At 41.2% G+C, this 20,675-nt stretch overlaps 1 protein-coding gene across 4 annotated transcripts in view; it reads left to right on the forward strand.

The window, feature by feature from the left end:
* Positions 1–12,300, forward strand: part of mcf2l2 (MCF.2 cell line derived transforming sequence-like 2) — a 133,441-nt gene extending 121,141 nt beyond the window's left edge. For 3 of the 4 annotated variants that reach the window (XM_053429955.1, XM_053429957.1, XM_053429956.1), the window contains exons 30-31: positions 7,631–7,704; positions 9,647–12,300. In XM_053429955.1, coding sequence (XP_053285930.1) covers positions 7,631–7,704; positions 9,647–9,738 — 166 coding nt within the window. In that variant the 3' untranslated portion in view covers positions 9,739–12,300. The remainder of the gene's footprint in view (positions 1–7,630; positions 7,705–9,646) is intronic. The other variant, XM_053429958.1, reaches the window with a different exon arrangement.
* The last annotated feature ends 8,375 nt before the right edge of the window (positions 12,301–20,675 follow it).

The raw sequence follows: 20,675 nt of genomic DNA on the forward strand, positions 1-20,675 counted from the left end.
AATGTGACTGATGAACTGCATCCTGTTGGATGCATGTGCTCATGCAATTGTGTTTGTCTTTGTGTGTATAGATCAAATTCTGGAACAAATACAGATGTGTGTGTGTGTTCATTTTGTTTACTCTTTATGACCTTTACAAGCATTAACACTGACGGACCAGTGCACCTTATTAGGACCCAAACTTTGGTCATTAGGACCAAAGTTTGGGTCCTAATGAGTCGACCAAAACTGTGTTCTGCGTAAATGCGTGTGTGTGTGTGTGTGTGTGTATATGTGTGTCTGTTGTCACACTTTTTCCAAACTTAAGTTTTAATATGCTGGCTAACATCCCCATCCCACTAGTGCAGCGGTTCTCTACTGGTTTGGCTTCGGTACCCACCATCACCCCTTGATGGCAAGCCGCGACCCAAATCGAGGAACATTTTCAACTTCTCAAATTTATTGAATGAAAAGATGGTTCAGTTTGAACCTGAGATAGTACAGAATATCAGAGTATGCCAAGAAAAAAATTGTTTAATTATAAACTAAAACGACCAGCAGGTGCCGATTCTAGAGAGAAAATATTCCCTTTTACACTCAATTAGCTGCATTTTAATTAAAAACTAAAAAAAGTATATCTTAAGGACACAAGGTAATACAACATACATAACAATTCAGTAACTTCAGCCTTTTTTTTTTTTTTTTTTTTTTTTATATATATGTTTATTAGTTTTCCAACAGGTAATACAACACAAAACAAAACAAAAACAAGACAAACATTTGGCTCACACACATATTCAAATCAATACAGGCAGAAGATTCAGGGATCACGTCCTATACAAGTAAGAAAAAATTAAAAACAGAGTAAAATAGAAGTATACAAAAATAAAAGTAAATCAATTAAATGGTAAAACAGAGTGCCTCTTTTGAGGCAGAGCATTCTGATCTATGATACAAACCCTCTTGTGAGAATGGTGGAAACATTCAGACCAACATATGACAGAAAGGGTTCCCATGTTTTACGAAAGGCATCATCATTGTTGTGAAGTTTGCATGTCAAGTGGTCCAACACAACATATTCAAATACAACCCTTTGCCACTGAGCCTTAGATGGAGCTTTATCTGTGATCCAATTCAAAAGAATACACTTTCAAGCACAAAAAGCAAGTGTCTGATAAAGTCTTCTTTTAAATTTGTCAGTGATGGACATGTCAGATATACCAAGTAGCAGGTATAAAGGGTTATTATTACTATTAATAGACAGAATCTTATTAATTTCCTGCCCTATGACCTGCCAAAACTGCTGTATTTTTCTACAATTCCACAAACAATGTGTCAGACCCCCAGATTCTATCTTACACTTGGGGCACAGTGGAGATGTATTAGGGTTGTATTTATTACGCTGAGAGGGAGAGATATGAACCCTGTGTAGGAGCTTCAGTTGCATAGCTCTCACTCGGTTACAGATATTCAGTATTTTAGAACTTTTCCAAGCATCATTCCAGTCATTATCTGTTATCCTAACATTAAGTTCCATTTCCCATAAGCCCTTCAAAGAGGAGGTGTTTGTGATGTTATACTCCTTAAGGATATTATAGAATAGGCTAATAGAACTGCCAGATCTTTGCAAAAAGAGCTGTCTCTCTAGGCGTGAGATATCCTGACACTGAAGGATTGAGGTATCCTTCGTGACAAAATCTCTCACTTGCAAATATCGAAAGAAATCCTGTTTTGGAATATCATATTTCATTTTCAACTGACTAAAAGACATCATGGTAGAGCCTTCCAATAGTTTGTGTAAAGTAGATATTCCTTTATTTTCCCAAATCCGAAAGTTATTGTCCATTAGTCCAGGGGGAAATTCAGGATTGTCACATATTGGAGTGAATACAGATGTGAATCGAGATCTGCCCTCTAATTTTCTAATGGCATACCATGCTTTAACTGTGGAGATTGTAATAGGGTTAGTACAAGCAGACTTCAAAAATGTATTTTTCCTAATAAACAGAAGATTAACCAAAGGGTGTTTAGACATTGAACTTTCTACATCCAACCAGAGAGACGTGGACTTATTATGCACCCAGTCAGCTATGGTACGCAAATGAACACTAAGCTGAAATTTTCTAATGTCCGGGAGATCGAGACCCCCCTCTGAGGATGGAAGACATAATGTAGCTATTTTCAGGCGGGCTTTCTTCTTAGACCATATAAAGGAGCTAAACCAACTATTTAACTGTTTGATAGTCTTATGGAGGAACATGACTGGGATCATTTGTATGGGGTAAAGTAGCCTAGGGAGAACGTTCATTTTTAGAAGTGCGACACGGCCTAACCAGGAAATTGGGAGGGTATTCCATCTTTCCAGGTCTAGCCTTATGCGCTCAAATATGGGTGGGAAATTTGCTTTGTATAGCTGTTCAAACAAGGGTGTTACACGTATTCCCAAATAGACAAAACCTTCTGGCGACCATTTAAACGGGAAGGGAGATGGGGTTTTAGGCATCTGTTTCAGACAGCCTAATGGCATCACTTCCGATTTATTAAAATTTATTCTGTAACCAGAAAAAGTACTGAACATATTAATGGTCTCAATAAGGGTTGGAATAGATATCTCAGGTTCAGTCAAAACAATCAGGACGTCGTCAGCATAAAGAGTAATCTTGTGTTGTTTAGTGGCCAAGGTGAGACCATGTATGTTATCATTTATCCTGATAGCCTCAGCAAGTGGCTCAATTGCTAAGGCGAAGAGCAGGGGTGACAGAGGACACCCCTGCCTTGTACCTCTAAAAATTGGAAAGTTAGAAGATTGTAACCCATTGGTAAGCACTGCAGACAGGGGATTTGTATAAAGTAACTTTATCCAGTTTGTAAAATTTTCACTCAAGCCAAATTTGTGTAGTGTAAAAAACAGGTATGGCATCTCTACGCGATCGAACGCCTTCTCAGCGTCTAAAGAAAGCACTACACCATTCAAGGACTGCTGTTGAAAAACCTGAATTGTGTTTAATAATCTGCGCATATTATTGTATGAATTACGACCCTTAATGAATCCAGTTTGGTCATCATTTATAAGAATAGGGAGTAAGCCTTCTAGTCTTGTTGCTAGTATTTTGGAGAGAAGTTTCAGATCAGTATTCAATAGGGAGATAGGTCTGTATGACGCACAGTCTTCGGGGATTTTACCTTTTTTTAAAATTAGAGAGATGTGCGCTTCTCTCAAAGACTGCGGCAAAACGCCCCTCTTAAAAGAGTCATTAAACATATTTAGAAGTGGGTCAATCAGTAAATCACAGAACTCTTTGTAGAATTCACTACCGAATCCATCTGGACCTGGGGCTTTACCAGACTGTAATCCTTTAATAGCATCGAGTACCTCCTTCTTAGATATAGGAGTTTCAAGAGATGCTTTCTGGTCCTCAGATAAGCTAGGAAGGTTAAGAGAGGAGAAAAAATTGTTCATTTTTTCGGTTGTATCAGTTTGTAGTTCAGATTTATACAAACTTTCATAGTAAATTCTAAATGCATCATTAATGGCTACAGTGTTAAATGTCTGTTTACCCCGACTGTCTATGATTGAAGAGATAACTCGGGAGTCAGCCTTCTTTTTCGTCAAGTATGACAGATATTTCCCAGCTTTATCTCCATGTTCGTACATTTTTTGTTTGGCAAGTCTGATTTTACCTTCTGCAGCTTTTGTCCATAGTAAATTTAAAGCACACCGAAGTGCAGAAATCTCCTTAAGTTTCTGTACAGATGAGCTTTTGACATATTCTTTCTCAGCATGTTTCAGTTTGGACTCTAAGATTTTCCTTTGTCCATCCTGCCTTCGCCTCCTAGTGGACATATAGGATATAATAATACCTCTGGAGAAAGCTTTAGATGTTTCCCACAACAATGAGGAGTCATTAGTGGAGGCTGAATTAACAGAAATAAATGACTGAAATTCTTCTCTAAAGTAAGATAAGAACTTGCTGTCTGTTAGGATAAAAGGATTGAACTTCCAATGTCTGGTTTGGTTGGCTGGGTTCTCTAAATTATATTGTATGAACACAGCAGCATGATCAGAAATAACTATATTTCCTATAGAGCTGGAGATAACTGACGGCAGTAGAGTTCTCGGGAGAAAGAAATAGTCGATCCTTGTATAGGATTTGTGAACATTTGAGAAAAACGTATATTCTTTCTCAGCAATATGTTGGGCTCTCCACACATCTGCATAGTCTAGGTCTTCACAAAGTGCTGAGATCGTTTTAGCTTGAGGTAAAAGTGATAATTTACCGGGTGGAGATTTGTCCATGATAGGATTTAAATGGCAATTAAAATCTCCTCCAATAAACGTGTTTCTGACATTAAGATCTATCACTTTAGAGAAAGAAGAAGTAAGAAGGTCGCTTGGGTATCCAGGTGGGTTGTAAATATTCATTATAGCAATTTCTTCCCCATGTAGTATGCCTCTCACAATCACATAACAACCTGCTGTGTCTTTTGTACAGTCTAGAAGTTTAAATGGTACATTCCTCTGGATTAAAATGGCCACGCCTCGACTCCTTGAAGTAAAAGATGAAAAATAAACTTGTCCAAAACCTCCCTGTTGTAGTTTCAGATGTTCACTGTCATTTAAATGTGTCTCTTGCAATAGCGCTATGTCAACGCATTCCTTTTTAAGATAAGTTAGAACCTTTTTCCGTTTGACAGGTGTATGAACACCGTTTACGTTCCAAGTGCATAGCTTCAAAGCTGACGTGATCATGGGCTATGGACTAAAATATTGCCTGAACACACTGCCTGCAATGTAATCCATAATGATGTGAGCCGAACAGAACAAAACCAAAAACAAAACATTATAAAGGTTATAACAAAAAATAGTGCATCTAAGGCACCCTCTGCCTAAAACTGGCATAAATTGTACACACTGTCCTTCTCCTAAACTTGGAGGAGCTCGAGCGAAAGGCTTCTCTAGCAACAAAAGAAAGATATCTATCCGGGAAGTCCGGAGGCATTGCTTATATTGATCCTACAAAGCTAAAAGACATCATCAGTGCTCCAAATCAAGTGTAATGCATATCCATTACCTAACTGCAAAACTTACTTAAGGTCCGACAGATCCGCTGCTCAGCATGAAAACTTAGATTAATGTTCACACATCATCATCACGGGGGGCATTCTTCAGTGACTGGATGTATTTCTCCACCACGGCTGGGTCGTGAAACATCTTGGTGGATCCGCGACAGGTGACTCTCAGTGACGCAGGGTACACCTGCCTGTACTCAGCGCCGAGCGCTCTCAGCTGTTTCTTCACTCCGTCGTATCCCTTTCTCCTGCGGAGAACGGAAGCTGAAAAGTCCTGAAATATCATCACCGTCGCGTCCTCATGTTTCAGCGCTTGATTTTTCCTTCCCATCTCCCACGACGCATTCATCACACGTTGTTTATCCTGATAGTTGTGGAATCTGACCAGCACCGGCCGCGGTCTCTGGGTGGAGGGGGGCTTCGGGGCCAGCGAGCGGTGCGCTCTCTCCAACTTCACGCGGCCAGACTTCGTTTCAATGTGAAGGATTTTAGGGAGCCAAGCCTCAAAGAACTGAGTCGGCTCATCTCCTTCAGCCCCCTCTGGGAGTCCGATGATACGGATGTTTTTGCGTCGTCCTCTGTTTTCCAGGTCGTCGGACCGGTCGCTTAGTTCAGACACCAACCTCTCCAGAGCTTTCAACTTTTCCTCTACCGGGTCCGTGACGTCCTCCAGCGCTGAAATCCTCTGCTCGGCCTCGGTTATCCGCTTCTCATGGCTGTCCAGTTCTTCTCTGTGTATTTTTAAGAGCTCTGACAGTGGGCCGAGTTTTTCGTCTATGACTCTAGAGATGTTGGCTGTAATTTCACCCACCGCTTCGCGAAGCGCCCGTAAGCTAGCCTCGGCTCCGGTGTCGGCTATGATGCTAGCTCCCGCATGGACCTCGCCAGCTTGCTGGCTGTGCTCAGCATCATCGGGAACTTGATTTCTTTTACGTGGCATGCTGTCGGATTGCCTCAGAAAGTAGCTGTCAATGTTCATGTTAGGCTAATGAACCATTAAGAGGTTGGAGTGCTATTTTTGTAGGATTAAGTGAATAAATTAGTTAATAAGCGCAGCAGCTCTCCCGAACGTGACCTTCCCTCACGCCGCCATCTTGAAAACCCACTTCAGCCTTTTTTAACAGACTCAACGGTGCTTTCATGCACAAACGAGAAATGCAAAAAGTCAAACTGAGAAGTAGTTTCAAAAAGACTGATTCTATTCACACTCCTTAAAAAAATCCTACTATAAGCTATTTTATTTAGAGGCTTTATTATGGAAGGTTGATGTGTAGTTCCTGTTATAAGCAGGCTGTTGGTTGGGACTCTTGTTTTGAAGGGGTTCTAACAGAAGAGGGTGCCGTCAAGAGTAAAGTTTGGAGGTTTGAAGGAAAATTAAGTGTGGAGTCAGTGTTTTGGGTCCTGAGAAACAGCCTCACAGTGCACAGAGAACTGCAGGAGCAACAGGCAGGCAGTCTGTCATCTTTTAGTGTCTGCACCACAACACTAACAGTGAGAGAAGCGGTGTGAGATGGAAATGCAGTACAGCAGAACATCGGACAGTACAAATCGTTTCTGTTGGCTGCTCTGATCCTCCCTGCTCTGGTGGCCTGGTGACAGCGCTGTGTGACAGGAGAAACGCTCTGTGCGACATTAGCATTTCATAACTGCTCTCCCACCTAGACTCAAACTTAATGTCTGTGAAAGTCTCATGTTTGTTCATCCTAGATGGTGAACATGGACTCAATCAGAGTATTTATAAATCATGAGTCATGTACAGCGGAATGGGGGTGGGGGGGGGGGGCAAGTCTGAACTGATATACATGTGTAGGTGGTTGAATTATAGATTTATTTATTTGTATGGCAGCTCATAAGCTAAAAAAACTTGGGCTCTCTGAGTTTGTGTGTGTATGTGTGTGTGTGCACGCTGTGGTCATTGTTTGGATGGCTTTTCTCCCTGATGTTGAGTTACTCTAATCGACAATCCCCACCATCCAAACGAGTAACCACTCGCGAAGGTTCATTTAAGATTCTTGCAAAATTCACTTTGTTTTCTCACAATTATCTTACTATTTGTTCTTCTGTTATCTCTGCAGAATGAAATTAATTCTCAATTTCAGCTTGAGATGTTAGTATTTCTAACAGTGTGGGAAAGATGAAAAACAATTTCTTGGCCAAACGTTTTTCTTGGTTAACTGTTTCTCCAAACCAGCTGAAACAGCAGCCAGTGGCACAACACTGGACAAACACTATTTGATTCACTGAACAAATTGTGTGTTACCAAGCTGCTGAATAAAACCTGATCGAGAATCTGTCAACCCATGTTGACACAGATTAATTTGTTGGAAACTCTCTCAGTTGTTCTGGAGGTTTACAACCACGCGAATGACTTGTGCATTGACCTACGCTTTGGTGCTATTCTGTGAAATCTGTCATCAGCCCTTCATCTTACTCACTGTATTTTACTGTTGTTCCAAACTTAATGTCAAAATCCTACAGTGAGTAAAAATCTGAGTGTATGGGAGCTGTAAGATGAAATGTTCCTGTTTTGTCCTTTTGTCCTGTGAGCGAGTGAAGACCCGACCCTGTACTGTGTTTCTAGGCTAGTGAAGAACCTTTTAACAGATGAGACAGTGCTGGCTCCTTCAAGTACACTGCACACAGCACCTGAACGAGGTCACTCATGAAGTAACAACACTTGAAATTCCTGACTAACCGCCTTGCTGTAACACACTCACTCGCCAAGCCACTCCACCCCTCCATTACTTTACTCCAACGTGGTAATTTGCTCCCTCGCTCTCTCACTCAGCAGTTGGGCCACGTGCCCAGGGATTGGGTGGGCTTGGGTGAGCCACTGCTCTGGGAGAGGGAGGGACGGTTGGATAGTGTTCAGGTTGGATGGAAGGATTGAGCGGATGGGGACGGAAGAGCTTTGGCTTGTTGAGTTGAATAATCAGAGCATGATGTCACTGATACAAGCAAATTCCCCTTATTACACTCTGCCCATGAATTCTCTCTCTCTCTCTCTCTCTCTCTCTCTCTCTCTCTCTCTCTCTCTCATCAGTACAACAGATAGCTGCATTATAAAGGACAGGGCAACTCAACTAAGACCTCCAAGGGTGTCTTAAGAAACATCCAGTCACCAAACATAGAGCACTGTTGCTTTTGTTGAGGGAGCTGAGGGTGAACATTATGTTAGTGTCCATCATTATGTTATGTTACTAAGTCTTGTTTATGGCAAGACCTTTTTATTTATTATCTATTAGTAAAAAAGCAAAACATGGTATTGCTTTGGTACATTGGATGCAGGTCTATCAACTTTTCACCCTTTGAGTTACAGTTAAGCTACTCTCTGAGGACGTCATTAAAGACACCCATCAGCTAGGAATTCATAGTCAGCTAAAATACGTCTTGAACCAGTGGCTCCATATACACAAACCTTTTATATCACTTTGGAGGATAAGCGCAGTCTCAGTACCCTGTTGATGAATTCTACTACTTCATGCAGGACAGCCACTACTAGACTCTGTGCTCTCTCTGCCTCTCCCTTCTCCTGACTTCCTTGTCCCCTCTGTTCTGTTCTCCATCCGTCTCTTCACCATTTACCCCCTGTCATGTCAGCTAGACGGCTGGTCCTTGAAGTGTTTGTCATGGCCTCGCTTGTTTTGTTGCGGAACTCTCTCCACTCCAGCCTGTTTGAATCAACTAACCCCTCCGCTCTCCTCACCTGAACGCCTTTTCTCTTCCTTTAACCTCCTTCTTATTCTGAGTCTGAGTTTTATCTTGTTTGGATCTGGCTTTTTTTTGTGTGAGGAGGAGTACAGAATTACACGCTCTAGCAGTTACCCTCAAGTATTTTAGTTAATTGGAACCCGTTTGCAACAAGACCTCTTCACCTGTCTGCCGTGATTGCCAATATCTTCCTTCGCTATAATTCTTTTAGCACTTTACTGGCTGACAGAAACTGAATGCCTCACTTTTACAGTATAAAAGAAAACTGAGTACATCCCTGGTTAATATCAATAAAATGTAACATAATTACAAATCCTGTTCTCTAACTCTTTAAACTTTGAACAAGTCTGTGCATCTTCCATTAGTGATATCCCATTCTTTTGTTTTCTAATTGTTCGTATGTCCACCTTTAATATCATGTTGGTACATCCCTGTCATGCTTGGACTCTGGGCCTTCTCAGTTTGGAAATAATAACAAAATCCTATTTACAGCATTCATTATTAAACACCGTGTCTGATATAAATGGAGAGGCTTATCAATGTCTAAAGATAAAATACACTACAGTTCAATTTTGAAATAATACAGTTGTTATAAAATGACCCTTTTAAAATCATTTAACAATTATGTGATATTGCACAGGGGTGTAATCAGTTTTATTGAATGCTGGATGTGTGTCATATACTGTACGCTTCATTGTTTGGTTGGTTTTATTGGCTCATGAGTGCGGGCTGTGCATCCTTGTTTGAACGCCACAGTTTGTCCATATATTGCTTTTCCGTTTTTCCCTGCATATTATTTTATAGTATTTGTGTAATATATTTTGTATAATAAGATGCAAGATTATATTTGAAGTTGAAACTGAGATGAATTTTTCTTGTTTTTCAGATATCTTCAGTGAACTGTGTACAGCAGCATTCTGCGACTCAGATGAAAATGAAGCCAGTACGTATGGAACTGTGTCTCAGGACAGCAGCTAAACATGGCTGACTATTGTTGTTCATTACGCTGGATGACAAACATTTTGATGTATCACAAACATGACTGATAACTCTATAACTACAGTTTTTAAACTGTAATTTCTTAAGCTGGACTTGAAATGTCAATGACTATTAGTTTTTTTCAAACACGTAGTCTACAAATATGGCCTGTTGTCGTTTCTAAACCAACGTCTTTCAAGCTTCTCAGCTAAGTGTCCAAAAATCTGGAACCGTAACAGACCTGAATGTGACCACGTGGAAGCCATACAAGTATTTTAGCTCAACCAGCTGTTGTCTCTGGGGCCTGAAGACTGACGGACATGGACACTGAAATTTACATCCAAATGTGGATGAATTCTGATTCAATACTGTAGAAAAAATACAGTGGCTGGGCTGGATACCTGAAGTGTCAGATTCAATTTTTGACCTTTATAACAACAGATAACATTATCACCTCCATGTGCTGGTTGTGAGGAGGCCTTGGCATGATGCCCTGTTTTGCTGCTACACTGCGCTCATGCAAATCTCTCAGAGACCAGGTTCTGCCTTTGCTGCCTCGCTTCATCTGCTTCATCAGACCCTCCACAGCAGCTGCAGTCTCCAGAAGAAACTACAAGTTGTCCTGCTTGCCTTATTTCACTAGATAGTCCCTAGTAGATATATTGCATTAAGTTACATCAGATGTTGTATATTATCTCAACGCACCCTATCTCACACCCTGTACATTTTCAAATGATCTATATAAATTGCTCAAGGAAGTTGAAAGATATCACCATTTTATATAGGCATTTACAATCCAGATATTCCTCTTGGTTCACTATGTCTGGAGAGAACTTGTATTATATCCTGTTTGTTTGTTTTTAGACATTCTGGGTCAAAACTGTCTTATAAAGTTGACCATGCTATCATGTTAGCACATACTTGATTAGACATCAAGCAGATATGGGGTTACATTGGAATTCATTTCGTTCTGGCAACCTGACTAATGTAAATCACATGTGAACTTTCTTGCTGTGTTTTAGTCTATACACAGCTGTTGAAAAATAAAAATCTATGTATTTTCTCTGTAGAGACATAAACTAGTCCCTAACTTTGTTTATCTGCCTTCTGGTGCCAAGCAAGGTAATGTGATGTTTGAGGACAGCTTGCCCAAAGCATCCAGAGACAAGGTTGATGAGAGCGGACCCACCAAAACAACCAAAACAATGAGCTAAAATTGGCTATAATGATACACAGTCATTTAACTCACTGTTTAGTCAAATGTATTGATTGGTGCAGCTTGCTACAGTCTATCAAAGGTGCATCAATTGAAAAATGTAATTTCCTTTACTAGCCAATGAGAGCTAAATTACGTTGCAGCAGAAATAAATTCATCATAATGTGTTTTCCAGTTTATCTTTACACATATATGGTGAATCACAGACGGAAAAAGCCAAATGGCTTTTGATGAATTAAGCATAACTGCAGAACATCAATTCTGAAGATGGATTGGGTGTTTTCATAAATCATGTGTCAGGAAACCGATTGATTTCTCTGACATTTTATTCTACATGGACTCATCTGCACATAATGGGGGGTTTCACTTTTTAAGCACATACTCGGCTGTATGTTGTGAGAAACATATGGAAATGTTTGGCTGTTGCCTCCAAGTGATTTTTCAGGGAAATGCTTTTCTGTTTGCAAACAGTACCCGGGTTGTTTCCTTACATCAGCAGGGGAAATAGCACTGCACACTGATTGCCAGGAGGGCATTGTAGTAAATGTGTGAAGATCAACTTGTACAACTACTGTATCATTGTCAGAGGCTTTACAATATTGTGTTTCTACTGATGGACAGAATTGTGCAGACTATTCACTGATAAATCCACAACAGCACTATGCACTGTATTCACAAACAGATGAAGCACGACATGTTGCAGGAAGGAGCCCTAAGGTTTCATATGTGTAAACGTGTAGATGACACCTGCTTCGATTTGCAGACTGTAAGTTATTAGAAAAAAAAGAAAGAGGAAACTGAGAGGATTTAAAAAAGGAATAAAATTCACCTAGTGATGGATACATGTCAGAATGTAAGACTTAGTTACTCTGGAAGAAAGTTACAGTTAAGTCTTTGAAGACAAGTCAGAGTCGAAATTACCCTGACCTTTATAAGCAAGTAAAGATGGATGGATGGATGGATGGGTTATCGACTTGAAAGGTGGATTATGGATGGATGGATGCATTTGTGGATGGAGGTATGGATGTATCAATGGTGGGTGGGTTTATGGATTGATGGTTGAATACCTCGGTAGACTTGTGTTTGGAAGGACAGATGGATGGATCAAAAGAAAGACAGCAATTTAAAGATTTTAATATACCCCGGTTACCAGAGGGCAGAAATTGATTACACTTCATACACATTAATATTAGTCCCGTTGTAAAGTCATACTCTCTTGAACATGCTGTATATTATCGTCAACCTGCGTTTATTGAAAAATGCTGTATCTTTGTAAAGAAAATATTTCAGTTGAAATGCATCCTGCAATTGAATGGCCATTAAACAAAACTATAGAATGTATTAAATCTGTATATTGTATCTGTCTTTGTAAATGTACATATTGCTTCATTCAATATGAAGTTTGTCCCTGTGTTTTTTGTATGCTTAAACTCGTTATATTCTCCTAAGCCAAAAAATTGAAGAATTAACACAGAGGTGCTTGTTGTAGAACTTAAAATTGAGACCACAGATTTATGTTGGAAAGGGAAGTTCCTGTCACATCCACCTACAATCAGGTACAATCCTTTGCCTCTTGATCCAATAGCCAGACAAGCAAATACGTGTACATAAAAGCAAAAGTAGGTTTCAGATCAGGAATAGAGAAACGTCGGGGAAAAGTATTATGTGAAAGCTTTTTCCTTTTCATTATCTTAAACATTTCTGCTGTTATCTCTTTGTTTGCTCTGGAGGACCAGCATCCCGCTCAATAACAGTGCTATAAAGAAATGCTCAAAGTTTGACCTGTTCTTTTTAATTTACTAACATCAGCTCAGGCTGCTCTTAGTGATTGTTTGTTTGTTTGTGGACTCAAAGCAACCTACAGCTTAAACCCCAGCAGGTATGATGGATAAAAATGTTACTAAACTCTGGAATTACTGAACTGTGCATACATTTTATGTCACAATCACAAACACAAGAACAAAGAGAACATTAATAATCTGTCACCCCCATTAAACTTGTTTTAGGCATGTTAAAAGAGCTACTAACAGCTACTAAGTACTGAAGTAGTTTAGTGTTACGACCCTGCCTAGGGGAAAATACAATCGTAACATGGTACAAGAGTTCCCCCCGCTCCTTGCCACGCTCCCAAGAACCAGCAGCAACAATTAACAGCCCGTTCGTGTTTATTGACACATTTGCTTCAGGGTGGGCTTACAGCAAAACAATAAACAGAAAACAACCCTAAGGCGAAACAACCTAAGCTTCCCTACTCAAAATTAAGGAAAATAAAAGACATCGTACTGACCTAGCTCCTCACCAACAAAAACAGGAGAAAACATGGTTTGAACAGAAATGCTACCCACCCCTACCAAGAACGGGCTGTTACCAAAAGAACAATTTACAGAGTGCTGCATAAGTTGAGTCCGGCTGGAGGTCCAGCTGGCAGTGGCAAGAGGAGAGAGACAGAGAGAGAGAGAGAGGTCCACACAACCTCAAGGTTGTAACATTAGCAACTACACAAAGAGTGTTGAGGGAACATGGACAAATGAGTGTTGAAGAAAACTGCTGATTTATTTTGCATGTTTGAACGTCACTACCATGACATACAAAATCCGTACATTACATCCAGTCTACAAAAGTGTACAAATCACTCCTGCTTCAAATTTGATCAGTTTGCCTTTGTTGCACATAATAGAGATCATTGTGAAAAAATTATCTTGACAGGTACTTTGATGAGTACAGCTTTATAATATAACCAACTGAACAAATGACCAGAGAAACTAAATGAAACCCATGTTTTCATAAACCTTTTCTCTGCTTAAATCAAATTCAGGGATAATTAAAGGGCATAGATTACTATTATACTCAGACCTAAGTCTCCAGGCTCTGAACCTCCTAATGACTATGTGGTACAACTGGAGGATGCTCAAGAGCCACGTTCAGCAGAGATACAATGAAGTTCCTCAATTTCAGTATTGGGAACTGTTCCAAGGATTTGCATCATTCCTCTGGTGTACCTGCTGGAATACTGTTATGTAATGTGTTGAAGAGGTCATCTCTCACCAGTCCCAACTACGTCAAAAAACAGAAGTTGAGCAAAGACTACAAACATCATCAGACTCTACTGGCAGTAAATATTTTCCAGTCATCAAACATGTGGTGGCCAATAGAGCTCAATGCACTGCAACACTTAAGAGACGACAAGAACACATCTTCTTGAATTTGACCTCACATGATGCAGGTAGCACAGACGACAACAGAAGTCTTTCCAGGGGACAAAAAATAGTGATACTGATACTGATTTCATACAAACACTGGAAGTATGCTCTTTGACAAGCAGGTTGTGATGTAAGGCAGACAGTCTGTAAGGCAGACATGGAGGGTTGTGGAGTGTTTCACATGATGCTTAGTTTTCCCAGTGTTTGGCAAAATGCAATGGCTAGGTTATCAGATATCTGCAATAATATTAAAATCGTGTTGATACAATAAGCTAAACAACTCCAGCTCAATGACAAGAATACAACTTCAGTAACTTTAAAAGTCAGAACAATGAGCAAGTCGGGTTCATCACTTTACTGCAGTGCATTGAGCTCTCTCAGCAACCATAAGCACTTGATCTTAAAACATCTATCATCGCATAGACCTTGACTTTCTCTGTGAGTCTGCTGTAATTGTAAAAGCATGAGCATGAGGACAGCAAGCTTTTCACTTATGTTGTAACTGCACATAACAAGCACAGACCCTGAGACTGAGAGATAACAAAGCACAGTGCAAACAGAGGACATGAGATGCTCTTCCAACACCTTGCTGTACTCTCTAACCCCCACACAAGACTCGTGGGTGACGGGTGCTCAAACGAGATGCTATTTAAATCGGTGTAGGTAGGCGTTGAATACACGCTGTCAGAGAGAAATCACAACATTTTATTTCAAGATCATTTGCATTAAAATGTATGTAATTATTGTAAGTTAGGAAGTGAAATAGGAGGAGAACTATCTGTCTCTTTTTGCTGCAGACATGGCTGTCAAAGTGGTAAGTGCATGGCTTTTTCTTACATTGAAGTATGTGATGAAATACAGGCTTGCAGTGTTTCTGTTATTTTGTCAGTGACTTTATTCGTATATCATTTTTCAAAACAAATAACAAATAAGTGCTTTACAACAAAGTATACGAAGTTCAGAGAGTAAAACAATAATGATAAAGATACAGATAACAAAAGTATAGACATCATGCAATAAAAGCTGGTAACTGATTCTGCTTGTCTGTCTCTTCTTGGGAGCAGGCTGTGGCTGGCATGGAGGTCCTGGGAGCAAGGCGACAAAAGGTTAGATTAGCAAACAGAGGATTCCCTGGAAACTACAAAAAAGAGGGGCGGAGGGTTTGGCGAGTTGTTATACTGCAGGTGATGGGTAGACTGGAGCCTGGTGTGGGGGTTGAGCAGGAAATAGGGTCAATGAAGCACACATACACACACATATACACATGGAGGGGGAGACACAAGAATAGACAAAAACACATCGACAGGAAAACCCATCATGAGGGGCACTCAAAACAGGTCAATCTGAGGAGGGCTGTTTTAGACAGGGTAAAAAGGTCCTGTTTTAAATTATCCTTGTGGTATTTTGACCAAAATATGTTACAGACATTTCATTAAGACCCCAAGGAACCATATCAACTGTGATAAAAAATTGACATAATATGTCCCCTTTAAGATAAGAAACATGTAAAACATTGAAGCAAGAACAGTCAAGTTAAACTTTTCCTACTTTCCTCTTCCAAAGCCTTCAGCTGTATTTTTATAGACTGCAGACTCCAGTCCTAGTGCAGTATTGGAGAGTAACAGCAGTGCTTGCCCGATGAAGAGCTTGGCTCGCATGAATATTCACCCTTTTGCTGACAGCACACACAGCGACTGAGGAGATCACAGTTCACTGCATGTAGCAGGTTCGAGCCTCAATGCCCCAGTGTACCATCATAACCATAAGAGTTGTGAATGTGAGTTGTTTTCCTATGTAGGCCCAGTGCTACAATGGCCACCTGATGAGGGTGGACCATGCCGCTCGCTCAATGTCAGCTCAGAATTGGGTTCAGCCTCTCCTGCGACCTTCAACAATACATGTTAGATAATGGATGGAGCACAAAGCGCAGGGAGAACCTATTGTGTCTGATCTTTGATTTTTGGTGAGAGGATACCATAGGGTATTTTATAAACGAAAACTCGAGAAATAACATGTCGCTTATTTGTTTTTAAATGATTTGACAAAAAATCCATCCTGTGCTTCTCAGAGACTTCAACTGCTGTAGAAACAAGCTGTCATTCAGTTTGTCTTTGTAAGGACAGGGATACATTTTCCTGAATTCTAAATCTGAACACTGAACACTGAACTTTCTGCTGCCAATCAAATGTTACGGTTTGTTTTTTTCAGTTTGACTCCAAAGCAGACACTGACTGTCAGTTTTGAACAAAAGGAGAGTTTATTTGAACAAAATAACAAATGCAGGATGTGGCGGCAGGGTGCTGGCTGGCTCGGATATCCACGGGGAAATGAAGATGAGGAAGAGCAGCAAGGAACACAGGAAGTCTGGGTACATGGAGGAAAGTACACGGATTAGTAATACTTGGGGTAAAGAACACGAGGGCCGAGAGAATCAAGAGAGCGTGCTCTACCGAACAAGACGGAATAATCTGGCAGCGTAGTGGGATGAAGACCAGGCTTTTATTGTGAGGCGATACGATGAAATGAGAGCAGCTGTGCCTCGTCAGCTGCAGCGAGGAAACCAGCCAGACCCCCTGCCACACACTCAACCCGCAGAGGAAGAATAGAAAAGGGAGGGGGAGAGAAAGAACAACAAACAAACCAACAGAATCATCACATCAAATATGCTAAAAATATCAGAGAGTCAGTGCAAGGAAAAAACAAGATACTTGTTTGCAGTAAAGGGGTTGAAGCGGAATCACAAACATCCTCTCACGAATCAGAATGCGAATCAGAATTCTTTTATTTGCCACGTATATTTGCACATACAGGAAATTGCCTTGGTGTGGTTGGTGCACTGTACATAAAACAACAATATGAAAACAACAATATAGAACAACAATATATACAGTAAGAGAGTTATGGGCTGAAAGGTGCAGAGATTGGTGATAATGCCAGTAATATATCATTATAAATTATTTGCGAGGGGGGGTTGGCCCAGTCAGTGTAATGCAGGGGGCTTGTTTGTGAGCCCCACTGCCATAGGGGAAAAAACTGTTCAGGTGGCGCGAGGTTTTAATCCTGATAGCCCGGAACCTTTTTCCGGATGGGAGTCTCTGGAATAGGTAGTGACCGGGATGGGAAGGATCAGCAATGATCTTGCCTGCTCTCTTACTGGTCCTGGAGTGGAACAGATCTATGAGAGCTGGCAGGTCACAGCCGATGACCTTCTCAGCTGACCGAATGATCCGCTGGAGTCTGCCCTTGTCCTTGGCAGTGGAGGCAGCGAACCAGACGGTGATGGATTCGGTGAGGATGGGCTCAATGATGGCTGTGTAGAACTCAACCATCAATTTCCGCGGCATGTTGAATTTCCTCAGTTTCCGCAGGAAGAACATCCTCTGCTGGGCCTTCTTGATGGTGGAGGTGATGTTCTCCGTCCACCTCAGGTCCTGTGCAATGATCGTCCCCAGGAATCTGAAAGACTCCACTGTTTTAACTGGGGAGTCTCACATGGTGAGGGGCGCGGTTTGGGCTGGGCTCCTCCTGAAGTCTGCTACCATCTCTACAGTCTTCAAAGGATTCAGCTCCAGGTAGTTCTGGCTGCAACAGGAAGCCAGGCTGTCAACTTCCTGTCTGTAGGTGGCCTCGTCCCCATTGGAGATTAATCCAATTAGGGTTGTGTCATCAGCAAACTTCAGGAGTTAGACAGAGGTGCAGTTGTTGCTGTAGAGCAGGGCTATTCAACCTCAGTAGCAAGTGGGCCAGATAAGAAAATCACGGTGGGTGTGAGGGCCGCACAGAATATTTATCAATTAATGGCTAAAAATGAAAAACAGTAATGTATATTTCCACAGGTAAACAGTCACACACACATCTCTTTTCTTACACTTTATATAGTCAGTAACAGACTGTCATTCCATTCCAAAACACACGAAGGCTATCAAGTTTTGATACAGAAGTGCAAAAGTTACATAAAAAACATAAACAAAAAATGAGTGTTTTTCTGACAATTTGAAAATAGTATAATAGTATTCAGATATCACATTAACAATAAGTGAGCCTGTTGAGGAAACAAAAACAATTCCAAGCAGAAATTAGGTAGTTACAGCAGGTTCATATCCATGAACACAAACAGCCAGATGAATCTGGTAAAATAGGATCCATATTAAAATAGGATCCATATTAACTAAATGAGCCGACTCATAAACAAGCCAAAAATAAGGTGCGTATAGCAGGTTCATGTCCATATTTGTTAAAGGTAAGAACTAAAACTCCAGTCAAACTAAAATGGAGCCTCTTGAACCATAACATAGATTTGTAGTCTGTGCATTCACAGTTTGATAGCATCACATGCCTCAGAGTATTTTAAGACTACACAACTAGCTTAACTTATCAGAACTCTGATGTTTCGAGCCTGTTTAACTCAGTGAGAGAAATTACATTGCCTTGATTTGGCAATTTCAACATAGTTTGGCTCATAAGTAGTAAGGGCAACCCTGAGACACTCTTGTAGCTTTTCATTGGTCATGGAGCAATGTGCCCTTGTTTTAATTGCATTCATGTGAGAAAAGCTAGACCCACACGTCTAGGTGGATCCAAACATTGTTAGTATTAGCAGCGCCACTTTCCTGATTGTGAGGTGCTGGTATTGGCTAACATGGTTACACCAAAAGTTCACTGCACCCTCAGACAGCAAGTTCTGCTTTAAAGCAAATGAGGACTGGACATCAACCATTTCCATCTGAAGGATGCTCTCATTAATGCAAGACATTACCTCTTTGGCTTTTAAACAGAAGTCTGCCTCAGGTTTGATGGAGAATGGGTCACGAGCAAACTGCAGTACCTCAATAGGAATACTGAAGCCTTCGAATCTCTCAGTGAAGTTATCAGTCAGTTTTCTCATAAAGTTTGTCATGACTGGAGTTATGTGTGCCCCAGGTGCTGCACTCATGAATGCACAGAGTTGTGAGAAGTGCAGCAACCTTTCTTCCATTAGGTCTGACGTGAAAATCTTTAACTTTGTTTTGAAGGCGCACAGCCTCTCAACCAAATCAGCGATAGACTTTTCCCGCCCCTGAACTTCCACATTCAGAGTGTTCAAGTGTCCAAAAATATCACACAGAAAGTGGACTTCTGCCATAAACTGTTCATCCAACATGCGCTCCAAGAAGTGTGCTGCCCGTTTGTGTTTACATGTGCGAAGGAAAGACAAAATCTCCTGGCGGAGTTCACGGAAACGAGCCAAAACCTTTCCTTTGCAGAGCCACCTGACATCACTATGAACCAGCAAATCAGTGTGCTCTGCAGATGCGTCAGCAAGCAACATACGGAAGAGGCGATGTTGAAGGCTGGAGGTTGAGCGGATGAAATTCACAGTGTCCATGGTGTTTTTCAGATCGCCGCTGAGCTTTGCCTTATGAATGATGCAGTGTAAAAACTGCATATGTGGGGCCACGGCTGCCAACTTGGCCACCAGCCCTTTCACTCTACCGGTCATAGCCGGAGCTCCATCCGTAAACAAAGCAGACTTTTTGTAAATCCAGTTCATACTCATTAAACATGAAAAAAAAATTGGAAGATCACTTCCTGTAGTATGTCCCTCCAGCGGAACGAGCCCCAGTAGTTCCTCCCGAAAGCGCACTCCATCATAAAACCTCACATATATGCACAGCTGGGCCACGTCGGTACAGTCAGTTGATTCATCCACAGCGATAGACATGAACTCTGCTTTTCGAAGGTTTTCCAAAAGCTTCCCCACGACATCTGTTGTGAGTAGCTCCAGTCTGCGGAGATTGGATGTGTCCGAGAGAGGCACTTTTTTAATGGCTGAAGTGACGCTTTCCTTCACTTTTTCGTCAACAATCAACTCATCAATAACTGCAAGCATGCAATCTTTAACAGTCTCCGACTCGGTAAAGGGCCTCTTCCGCCTGGTTAGTGTCTAGGCTATGTGTAGAGATGCTATAATGGCTTTCTCTTGTTCCGTGCAAAAGCGACTAAGGGCACACTGACCTCATTGAAAAGATGCTAACAGTCCGCTTACTTTCCTCCTCTGTTCATCCGAGCCCTCGGGAAAACTGTTCGAAAATGAGCCATGACTCGACTTGTAGTGCCTCTTCACATTGTATTCATTCATCACAGCAATGGATTCGCTGCACAATAAACACATTGGCTTCTTGCCCATTACGGTGGGCAAAGTAAATAAATACTTTTCTGTCCATTCACTTTGGAATTGGCAGTTTTCACCGTCAACTTTACGACGTTTCGACTTTGAGAGAGACATTTCGCAGCTTCTTGGTAGCGTTAGCTAGCGCATGTGTTTCAGTGGGCAGCCAGACCAGAGCAATAGTGAGTAGTGGGTTGCGGCAACCAACACAGGTGCGTAAAATTAAGACGTAGCACAGTCTATGGACGTAACCATACAGGTTCGGTTGACACAACAGTGGAACTCAATGGCTCTGGGTTAGATGTCTCAAAGTAGGGGAGAGCGGGGTAATGTGGGACATCAGGTGATGTGAAACACCTCCTGTATCCAGGCA

This window comes from Pleuronectes platessa, chromosome 9 (assembly GCF_947347685.1).
Source record: "Pleuronectes platessa chromosome 9, fPlePla1.1, whole genome shotgun sequence".
In the NCBI taxonomy this organism is placed as follows: domain Eukaryota; kingdom Metazoa; phylum Chordata; class Actinopteri; order Pleuronectiformes; family Pleuronectidae; genus Pleuronectes; species Pleuronectes platessa.